Source organism: Rousettus aegyptiacus, unplaced genomic scaffold (genome assembly GCF_014176215.1).
Source record: "Rousettus aegyptiacus isolate mRouAeg1 unplaced genomic scaffold, mRouAeg1.p scaffold_m13_p_5, whole genome shotgun sequence".
Taxonomy (NCBI): Eukaryota; Metazoa; Chordata; class Mammalia; order Chiroptera; family Pteropodidae; genus Rousettus; species Rousettus aegyptiacus.
The window spans coordinates 118,604,156-118,615,049 of NW_023416308.1; the positions used below are offsets into that span (position 1 = coordinate 118,604,156).

General features: G+C 60.2%; 1 protein-coding gene across 2 annotated transcripts; it reads right to left on the bottom strand.

Moving 5' to 3' along the window:
* Positions 1–512: 512 nt before the first annotated feature.
* Positions 513–10,885, bottom strand: MRPL21 (mitochondrial ribosomal protein L21). Of its 2 annotated transcripts, XM_016131742.2 has the most exons (7): positions 10,775–10,885; positions 7,477–7,534; positions 5,573–5,658; positions 4,733–4,896; positions 3,030–3,082; positions 2,548–2,651; positions 513–626 (listed from the first exon to the last, which is right to left on the bottom strand). In XM_016131742.2, the coding sequence occupies exons 1-7, from the start codon at positions 10,872–10,874 to the stop codon at positions 562–564; spliced, it is 630 nt and encodes a 209-aa protein (XP_015987228.1). In that variant the 5' UTR covers positions 10,875–10,885; the 3' UTR covers positions 513–561. The 2 variants fall into 2 exon arrangements, with proteins under 2 accessions (XP_015987228.1, XP_036076865.1); XM_036220972.1 differs by lacking the exons at positions 513–626; positions 2,548–2,651; positions 3,030–3,082; positions 4,733–4,896 and adding an exon at positions 4,918–5,497 and having other exon boundaries at positions 5,550–5,658.
* Between the last annotated feature and the right edge of the window lie 9 nt (positions 10,886–10,894).

Below are 10,894 nucleotides of genomic sequence, written 5' to 3' on the forward strand. Positions count from 1 at the left end.
ACTTGCTCTCAAGCCCCAGGGCCCCACGCTGCCCTCTTGGGCTCCAAGTGCCCCTGGCTGGAGTGCCGCCCCCTGTACTGACCCTGCTTCCCTGCTGGACCTAGCGGAGCAGGAGGACAGAGCAGGGTCTGGGCCCGGACTCCCTGGTTTGAACCTCGGCTTTCTAAACCAGTGAATCGCTCCAGACAGGCTTATTGGATTACTCTGAGGGGGAATTTGCTCATGTTTTTGTCCATCTCGCTCAGAAGGGGAATCTAGAGCTCTCCAGGCATCAGCTCGGGGGACGCCGGCCGGCCCTACCCCCTGCGGTGGGGGGTGGCGGGGGGCCAAGCCCAGCGGTCCGTCTTCTGCACCAGGCCCCGGCCGTGGGAGGGCCGCGTGTGACTCTGCTCCGACTCCCGGCCTCCCGGTCTGGGCGGCCGCTGCTGACGGAGGACAAGCTCAGACACGGCGCCCAGGCCAGAGCCGCCCGCAGCGGGCACTCGGTGCGCTCACAGCACACGGACGCGGTCTTCCGGGAGAGCGGAGTTTATTTGTGCATTTCTGTACATGGCTCCAGGGTCAGCTCAGACGCGGAGCGACCTCGATGCTGTTTATCCGGAGGACGGTCTGCGGGGCCACGATAACTGGGGGAGAGACGGGACGTGGTCACAGGCCGACTGCAAATTCTGAGCCAGCTAACGGGCCACCGTGGGACCCCGCCGCTGGCCGCCCGCTCTCTCCACGGGGGCTCTGCCCCACACCAGCCCTCCCTGGATGGCACCGGTACCCCGACAACGCCTCGTGTGGCCCCCGCCAGCCACGTGCGGTGAACACCGTGGCGTGTGTCCCTGGTGCCCGCTGAGACCCCGGGCTGCAGGGGCGAACAGCCTGGGGCCGACCGCGAGGCTGCCGGCCTGGGGCTCGGTGATACCAGCGCCGTCTCAGGTATACCCAAGTCACCCCCGCTGTCGGCAGCGTGGCCAGCAGCTACTGCTGCGACCGAGGCTCGGGGGCGACACCCATTTTGGAGGAGAGAATTCTACAGCCTGCAGGCTTCCAGCCTTGAGGAGCCCTGCCTCACGGGGACCGTGACGCCCAGCGGCATTCCCTGCAAGGACGGCCCCCTCCTGCTGTGGACCGACCGGGCAGCGCTGCTGGCCACACACTGGAACGAAGGGGCCACGTGGGGGTGGAGACGGGGCCACGCCCCGTCCGGCTCGGGAGGCGGGAGGTGGCCAGTGGCGGCCGGACTCCCTGCCCCTCACCCGCCTGCCCACCACCCTCCGTCCTGGATGTGCGGAGGCCGGGGCCCACCCCGGGAGCTGGGGAGGGAGGTGCGGACCTGTCCCCACCCGCCGAGGGCTGTGTCTTCTCCAGCCGCCGGCCTCCTCGGCTCTTCTGAGCCCCGCGCGCTCCGGCCGGCCGGCCGTTCCCCCACCAGGCTTAGGACCTGTCGCCCACACGCGTCAGTGGCTGTCTAGTCCCGCGCCTGAGCAGCACCCGGGCTCAGCCACCTGCCCCCCTCCCCGCCTCCAGCCGCTCCTCTCCTTCCAGGAGACCCCTCGCTCCCGGCCCAGCTCAGTGAAGCCGCAGAAACTCGCTGCTGCCCTCGTTACCAACTCCCTCCGCCCAGCCGCAGGGCGCCCCGCCCCCCAGGGCCGGGGTGGGGGCCACCGTCTGACCTTGCTCCATCCACCAGCATCCAGCCACCTCTGGCCTCTCCCTTCTCTGACAAGCGGTGCACCCCTGGCCACGCCTGGCGCCCCTCCTCGCAGGGCTGGAAGCCCCCGCAGACTGCCCTGTCCTCCAGGCTCCGGGGGGGCGGCCCTCCTCCACTTAAAGGGACCAGCCACCTCCCGGCCCATCCCTGACCTCGGGCCCTTCCTGCCGGCCTCCTCCACCACGTCCACGGCCACCGTCCTCGCTGTCCCGGCCTCTCGCCCAGCGCAGTTTTCTCTCCCGAGGATTTGATGCGGCGCAGGGCACAGGAGAGCGCTCCAGCCGGCGGGACGAGGGGCCCGCGAGCCGGCCCGACACGCCTGGCCCGCACGCCTCCTTTCAGAAGTGCCCGGCCGTGTGTGTGAGAGAGTGTGTGTGACTGTGTGTGATTGCGTGTGCACGCATGAGCGACTGTGTGTGCGTGCGTGAGCAAGTGTGTGTGTGGGCGTGAGTGCACGTGGACAGGTCCGTGCGCCCAGCAGTGTGGGCTGAGTCCGCTCACATTTAGGTTCCGGGAGGCGGTGTCACCCTGTGCCCCTTCCAGGACCCGCCCCCTGCTGGCCAGGCAGTGGCTCGTTCACGGACAGGGCACCTCCCCACTCCCCTTTCCTGTCCATCTCTGGGGTGGACGTGTGACCTGCTTCTGGTATTTTCCGGCACGAACGAAGCAGCTACTGTTCCCCTCCACGTCTCACGGAGCGTGCCCGGTGGTGACCAGCCGAGCCCTGGGCGTGGTGTCAGACCCAGGGGACCGGGCGCTGGTCCGACTGTGCCCAGCAGCAGGATGCAGGGTCACACCTGGAGCAGGAGGGGACCGCAGGGCCGGCTCCGCTGTCTCCAACTTACTTTTTTTCTTCTTGTAGTTTTTCCTTTTCTTAAATTTCATGTGGATTTTTGGCCACGACTCTGTCTTTTCAATGACTGTGGCTTCTACTCGGACAAGATCCCTTCTGGTAGGGAGGAAAAGAAAAAACAACATGCCTCCGTGATCACTTTCCGATTTTACTAATGCTGTATGTTCCTAAAATGAGGTTTGGGTTTCTACTGTGTTGATTATCGAGGTAATACCCCTCCCTGTAGGTATTCTGACCATAGCTACGAAGAAACATAACAAGGAACAGGAAGTCTGACCCCGGCCCTCACAGGGCCACCTCGGGGCGGATCAGGAACAGACCCGGGCTTTGCTCTGGGGGTTCCCCGCATGGGGACGGTAAACACCCACCATCATAAAGTGCAAGCACGGTGTGGGGCGTTGGTCGATACTAGCGTGCCCTCTGCCCGGCCTCGCTGCCCGGGACCCCAAAGGCCCGCCTCGGAGAGCACTTTACCCGAGAAGTGGCTTGCCAAGCAACGTGAAGTTGTCAGCCCCAACCAGCAGAACCTGAAAAATGAGATGGGCACGTGACCGGTAAGCGATGCGGACGCCGCTAAGGGCAGGTGGTGGTGCTGGACGAGGAGGACGGGGCTGCTCACAGACTGTGACACAGACTCGCCAATTAGTCCCTTAACTTGACACAAACTTTAAAGGGCGCTGGCTCGAAGTGCTGTCTCGTGGAAACGCCCGGGCTGTCGGGGGCAGGGTGTGTCAGACCAGCGATCTGGCGTGCTGGTCACAGTCGGTGTAGGCATGCTGACCTCTGATGAAAACAGTGGCTTTTAATTAAAAAAAAAAAAAGGAAAAAACCCAACTTCCTCTTGAATGTTACGCACATGGGGAAAAATGCACCCATCAGATCACGGTGTCTTTGGAAGCGGGTCACGGGATGGCTACGATGGCGAGGGGTCAGGTGTATGTGATGGCCGCAACGTCCCCGACAGCCGGGCCACCGTTCTCGGTTTGGCGGAGACGGTGGCGCTCAGTGTGGCCACGGTGAAGGCGCCTTTGTATTCCAGGTGCAACAGAGGTTTTTTTAGATGTTGGAAGAGCGCCTTGAATTTTACTGGCAAGAAAAAAAGCCAAGCGTACTAAACTTACAGGCTTGGGGACAGCGCACGTGCGTAACGCCAGGGGACCACGTGCATTAGGTGACAAGTAACAGACAGACTATTCACGAGCTACTTCCAGTGTGAGATGTTTCCTGGTCCCGGACTTCCCAAGTCACGAAAAACAATGTGCACGAGACGGGGCTCCCTGTGCCGTTTCTGTCAGTGGGAAGAACTTCGGAACGATGTCTTTCTGGAAATCTTCGCACGCACACTCCTGCGGCCCCTCGTTTATTTCGGATGTGAAGAAGGGATGCGCTCTCGTTCATGAGCTCATGACAGAGCCCCTGACGTCGTCGCGAGGAGACCCGCTGCATGGCTAACCGGCCCCGCTCTGAGCCCCACGGTCGTGCCTAGACTGCGGGCTGGGAGAGGCCCGTCTCGGGAACGGCGCTAACACGCAGAAAGGCCACACACGCAGAGGAGGAGTTTTAACTCATAAAACCACATACGTCGTACTGCATCATGTCGACAGCTCTACGCATCGCGGAGAAACAGGACGGACACCCCCAAGACCGCAAACGGTGCAGCCGAAGGGCAGCCGCGCCTCTCGGCAGACAGGGCCAGCCGTGCGTGGCGATCGGAGAGACGTCCGCGGCAGGACACCGTCCCCGGACCCGCCCTCGCCGCTCACGCACAGCGGCGGCCGGCAGGTCTGGCGTCAGAGCCAGGCGTCAGCATTCCGGCTGCAGCTCAACGCTTTTCCCGCATCGACGTGGACTCGGAAAACTCTTTACGTCCTCGGCTGGGACTTTTTTATTATCTCTGCAGCTGAATATTTTTCTGTGGGAGTCGGCGAGATGTGAGGTGATCGATGGACACGTGCGTCTCTCTTCAGAAAACCGTGGGGACGGTCCCTGTGCGGCGTGCCTCCACGGAGTCGGGGGCCGTGCTCAGAGGCGGCCGGCCCGCCGTGCCACTCACTCTCCCGCCCCCGGCCCCCTCGTGGTCACCTCCGACGTGAGGAAACCTCCCCAGTGATGGCCCGGGGATCGGGGACCACACGGTTGGTGACCGAGTCCCCCGATACGCAAAGAAACAGCCTCACCTTCTCCAACCGAATCCTCTCTCCACACGCGACGTCTAATTCATTTTCGATTAAAATCAGGTCTTCGGCGGTCACCTTCCACTGGTGGCTGGCAAAGTGCACCACAGCAAAGAGCCGGCCGTACTGGCCCGTGGCGATCAGCTCGTTCACCCTCCGCACGACCTCTGCGGGGTAGAGAGGCCCGGCGGGGCACGGGGCGGTCAGGCGGCCACACGTCCCTCGCGGGGCAGCAGGCCAGCCCTGAGGAGCGGGGGCCATTCTGCACGCAGGGGAACCCGGGTGACACCCCGCGGGCCTCAGCCCCCTGCACGCTGCCCCCCCACGTGGTGGCCTGCTTCCCACTGTCAGGTCGCGACCCCCCTTCTGGACTAGTCGCGTCTGGACAGTGTCACTGGGGCTGGGGACAGGGAGGACACGCCCTGCGGCCCATGTGTCTCGCATGTCCCCTGGAACGGCGTCTTAAACCCAGGTAACCCCAGGCATCGGTGTGGGTCTCCAGCTTTCGGGCGAACCCAGGACCCCGCATGCCCTCGAGGTGACGGTGTCCGCGGCGACTGCAGGGCGACAGCTTCCCCGCTGGCTGTCCCGCACACTGCATTCTGCTCTTCCACCCGGGGAGAAGTCTCTCCCCGAATCAGGTGGCCCGAGCGCCCCTCCCTCGCCTCCATCACCTGCCAAACGCACGAGGGCTTCCGGCTCTGGCGCGAGGCGGCCAAAGCGAGTGTGAGCGCTCGCACTGCCCGGCCCCGGGGCACCGAGGCCCGCGAAGCCCGCACTCCGCCGCCAGGCGGTGACGGCCCGAGGGGGCGGGGGCCGCTGTCCGCTCGCTCTGCCTCTTACCTGCGTGGTGTCTGGTCTCCTCGGCCGGGTCTGGCAGAACGACTTCTGGCCAAGGCGGTGAACTCAGGGAAGTTTTAGGGACATAGCTGTGGTAAAAGTCATTTTGCACACGTTTGTCACATGGGTGAGATGGCAGTTCAAAATCTTAAGAAATGGCTGTACGCAAAACGTAAGGACAAGGCCCTCCCACGTCACGATCCCATGCCCGTCCCGGGTGCTCGCGGGGTGGGGCGGCTCCCTCACGGTCAGAGCGAGCTCTGTGCCCACGGTCTCGGGAGGCTGGCGCTGGCAGGGACTGGAAGGCCTGCTGCTGGTGTCACGTGACTCAGGGCACTGCCGGCGCCGGTTCCCCGAGGACAGCCCCCCTGCACCCCAGAGTGGCCACGGGTTCTGAGGAACAATGGCTGACGGTTCAGTAATCAAAAGGGAATTCTAAGCATTCTAGTCCCGGAAAACCGTCCCTGGAGTCACTGTGGGTCCTTTGCTGGTGGCCTACCCGAGGGGGATACTGGGTCACAACCCTGGCTCTGCCACCGACGAGGACATGACCTCGGCAAGGATTTAATGACTCTGGGTCCCGGTTTCTTTCACTGAGAAAGTGGGAATGGAAGTAGCTGCCCTCAGGGCTGTGGCGGGATCAGAAGGGGTCATGTGCCCAGCAGGACGTGGCAGAGTCGGGGCGCGGTTGGCTCGGTGCCCTGGGGCAGCAGCACCCCACTGCCATGCTGTCCTGTGCTGTGGTCATCTGCCCGCCTGGGGGTGCCATGCTCAGTCTGCTCCATGCAGTAACTCTCTGCCCCCTGCTTGGCCTGGTATAGAGTGGGGTGGCTGGCGGGGGGGGGGGGACAAAGAAGGGGAGCCTGGGCTCCCCTCAAAAGGAGCCGGAGGGGTCTTAACTTTCTGACCTATTTCTGCCTCGAATGCCAGAAGTCTACAAACAGGGGAGATGTTGGTAGAGCCCAAATAGAACTTTTCAGAACAGTTTCTAAGCTGTCATTGTTGTCTGCCACCAGAAAGTGACATTTTCTGCCTTGTTCACTGGCTCTGGGAATGTGCCCGACACAATCTGGGAACTGGGTGAACGCTTTCCACGTTGAGTTAATGCGCCAGAAAGTTAGGTCCCACCGAGCTCATCTCAGCCATCTAGACCCTGAGATGCGGCAGACCCCAGGCACGCCTGCCAAGGACGAAGGTGAGAAGCCGGGACCCAGTGGCGGGCAGCGACCTTCCACGGAGGGTGCACGGAAAGGTACGCCAAATTAACTACGAGGCCGCTTATGAGTCCTCTCTGCGTCCGGGCTCTCTTCAACCTGTCCTGAGAAACAAAGGCCGCTCTCCGCCCCTGCCGCGGGGCCTCGGGTGCTGCGGCCGGGCACGCTGGGTGCTCTAACCCGTGCGGGGCGCAGTCCTGGGCTCCCTAAGTGCCGCCCTGAGCTGGCGCTGCAGTCTCACCTTGCCGGAGAGGAAGGACGCGGAGCCCCGAGTTGGGCCCGGCTGCTGGGGTGCAGGGTGGGGGCGGGGCCCTGCCCCACTGTGCCCGCCACCCCGTTCCGCTCCCGTGTGCTCCCGCCAGCCAGGTGACCCTGTCAAGCTGACCTCGGTAGTTCACAGTTAACTCTTTTTCCTAAGTATGAGCTTCTGCTTCCCAGAGGTTCTGATCCCGCCTTCCCAGTTATAAGTCTGTTTGGAGCTAAAACGTTCCCTTAATAAAACACCGCTACGTAAGGCCTCGGAACACCTCGCTCCTTGAAGTTCTGTCTATGTTTATGTCAAGGGTCTGAGAAAGGCTGGCAAAAAAGTTCAGAGAAAACAGATAGTCCCGAACACTCAAAGTCTGAGGTTTTGGAAAGGCAGTCCCACCCACGAAAGGCGGGGGGCCTGCTGAGCCCGCGTTCGGATCTTACCCTTGTGGGAACGGAGCGCTCCGCGAACCGAACCTGCGAGGACCAGACCGCGGGGAGGCTGAGGGGGGAGAGAAACACGGGCCGTTACGACGCGGACCGCGGACCGCCCCCCGCGGTGACACACGCGCCGCCGGGGCCGGTTCGGGCCTGACCCGCGTCGCCACCGTCCACAGAAAATCCAAGTCAGCGAAGCGCAGAGAATGTCGCTCATCGTCACTGGTTCCCACTGTCGGCATGGAGATTCGTCTGCCACGCCGCCTAAAACGGCCTAAACCCGAATCGCCACCGCGAACGCGGTCCTCGACCGGCAGACTAACTGCGCCCGAGTGTGGGGACAGCTCTGAAGGTGGTTTGCTGTCCCCCCACACGGAGGGGGTTTCTGTGGCCAACGGCATGTGACAAGGAGCGATGGAGTGGCACTCTGGAGGTCAGGGAAAGAACGCAGAGGCCCGGGGAGAGGACCCGGTGCCCGCTGCGACGGCCGAGGACGGGGAGCGTGCCAGCCGGCCCTCAGCCTGGGTGGGGTCCTGAGGTGGCGCAGCCCCTGCCGACGGCCTGACCGTGCCCTGACGGGACCCGGAACCAGAACCACCCAGCTAAGCTGCTCCTGTACCCGGACCGTCGGATGCGCTGTGAGATAACAAACGTTAGTTATCTTAAGCTGCTCGGTTTCGAGGCACGTTGCCACGTGGCGGGGCAGACATTAACACACCAGGGGACAACGACACCCCCGGTCTGCTGAGGAGAGAAGGCCTCAGAAACAGGACGCACCGCGCCTAAGTGCTTAGGGGCTGAAGCAGAGGACAGATTTCTCAATAACTATTAGTAACATTTTTTTTAATTGACCTATAATTTATACACCATAAAATTCGCCCTTTCAAAGCTCTCCCAGGAGCAGCGGCTCCTGCTTCCGGTCTCCCCGACTGGATTCCCTCTTTCGCCACCTCGCCGTGCCCGAGGTTTACGTCTCGAACCTCACCTCTGTCTATCCCTGGTGACTGCCCTAGTCGAATGGACTTAAACATCACCTATACACGGGTGACTCCCGAGTTTCCACCTGCAGCCTGGACTCGGGAATCGACCCGTCTATGTGCCATCACCACGTGCACATAGACCTCCCACTCAAGCCTGCTTCTCCCACCCTCCTCCCCAGCCCACGTGGCAATCTCGTCCTTCCACTTGCTCAGGCCGCAGAGGCTGACCCTTCTCACACTCCTCAGCCGACCTATCAGCAAGCCCTCTCAGCTCTCTCCTCCGAGATCCAGCTCTAACCCCTCCAGTCACCCAAGCCACCTCCGCCTCTTGCCTGGGTCATGATGAACGCTGTGCTCTCCCTCTTGCCTCCTTCCTCTGCACGCTGAGCAGCTGGAGTGATCTTTTTAAAAATTTAGGTCAGATCGTGACGCTGTTTTGCTAAAACTCTCCAAGAGCTTCTCGTTTCATTCTGAGAAATGGCAACGGCCCTGCCGGGCCTGCAGGGCAGTGGGCAGCACGGTCCCTTCTCTCTGAGCCCCCCTTGCACACGCTCCCCCTTGCTCACTCTGACCTGCCACTCTACTTCCCTGCTATGCCTGGAACACGCCAGGCACACACATGCCTAGGATCCTGTGCCTCGACGGCTCTTCCCGAACCCCTCCTGCCCTTCAGGTATCCCATCCGCAAGGCTGAGTCCCTCATTTCTTCTGCATCTCCTCCACCAAACTCTAGCTCAGTAGAGAGGCCTTTCTCAACCATCCTACTTGAAATTGAACCCCTCTCTTCCAACTCATGCTTAATTATCCTTCACAAGGCTTACCAGCTTCTAACATACATCTTCTGCTTATTTTTAAAAACTGCCTCTCTGCTCACTCCCTCTCCCATCAGAATGCTAGCTAACTCCCTGAAAAGCAGGGGTTATTGTTGTATGTTTATTATTGATGAATCCCCACCTTGGAGCAGTGTTTAACACATAATAAGTACTCGATAAATGGCAAAAGAATGAATGACATCTGCTCAGTCATTCAATGAACCCGCCGTTGGAATTTTCTGTGCCTAGGAACTCAGCATCCTTCTTGGGAGCCGTGCCCCTGTTAAAAGATCAGTTAGAAAGTTTCTGCACTGATCTGCTTTCCTGTAACTCTCACCTATGGTCTTAGCTTAGGCCTGGCTGTGACAAGGAACAAAGATGCTCCCACCTGTGCCACAGGATAATCCCTTATGTTTGTGAGGACTGTGTGTCCTTCCATCCTGTTTCCTTCACTCACTCTCCAAGATCCCAGCAGCTCACATTTTGGTCATTTTCTCTGTTCTCACTACACTTATCTGTGTTCCTCTCTTTATAAAGTTTGAGTCTGGAATTGAACACGGTATTCTCGAGGTGGTTTTGTCAGTAGAACAGAAGTCCCCCTGCTTTTGTAAAAATTTCCCTACCTACCTAAAACCACGTTTTATTATGGAAAGTGTCAAGCATACAAAACTAAAGAGAATACCATAGTGAGCCCTGAGTCTTCAAGGGTCCCTCTCCAGATTCAACAGTTGTCAATTCATGCCCAATTTGGTTTGATTTACGCTGCCTCTGGCTCAACTGTGCACTTATTTTAAAGCAAATCAGACACTGTTTTATCAATAAAGATGTCATTATGTTTCTGTAAAAAAAATCAGGATTTGTTAAAAACAACGAAACAGAACTACAACCCTATCACAGTGTCTAAAAAGGACATTCTTTAATACTGTCAAATATCCACTTGGCCCAACTTAAACATATACAGAAACACTCGTGCACACAAACACACACTCTGACCATTTTCAGGCAGTGTTTTTAATGAAAATAACCTTTTTTGAGCCTCATAATACCCCAGTGTCTAAAATAACAGCGCTTGCTTTTGTTGAACGGGGTAAGATGCCCTAAGGCCGTCCATCGTCATTTTCCAGATGAGGATGACGAGGCTCGGAGGTGGCTGGACGCCTAGGGGCGGGGGCATACCTAAGCACGGTCGGAGCTGTTTGCAACACTCCTCTCCCATTTCCCCGTTCTGTGACCCTGGGCAAGTCACCTAACCTCTCTGGACCTCGGTTTGCTCCCCCAGTAACGCAGGGCCTATAGCAAAGTTGAAGAACTGTCATCAGTATTTAAGCTACTAACAGAAAGAACCAGCATCTGAACCCACGTTTCCCTGACTCCAAAGCTGGTGCTACGTTCACATCAAAAAAGGCGCTCAGCACCTAAGGCATCGCGTGGGACACAGACACACGCGGCCAGGGCGGCGGGGGGCGCCGCTCGCCCCACTTCCTCCCTCACCCCGCGGCGCCCAGGTCTCACCCGCTCCGGGCCACGATGGCCTCAGGAGGCCGCGGCTGCACGCGGACACCAGCCGCCCGAAGGTGACGGGCAGAGCCGAGGCCGCCACGGCCGCCGCCATCTTCCCGTAGTCTCGGCCGG

Bases quoted from the DNA above. Each gene is read 5' to 3' on its own strand.
- MRPL21 (XM_016131742.2), bottom strand. From the start codon at position 10,874: ATGGCGGCGGCCGTGGCGGCCTCGGCTCTGCCCGTCACCTTCGGGCGG. The intron at 4,897-5,572 runs GTAAGAGGCAGA...TCTACCCCGCAG, and splicing joins GGAGACCAGACACCACGCAG to AGGTCGTGCGGAGGGTGAAC. The intron at 627-2,547 runs GTAAGTTGGAGA...TCTCTCCCCCAG, and splicing joins AAACTACAAGAAGAAAAAAA to TTATCGTGGCCCCGCAGACC.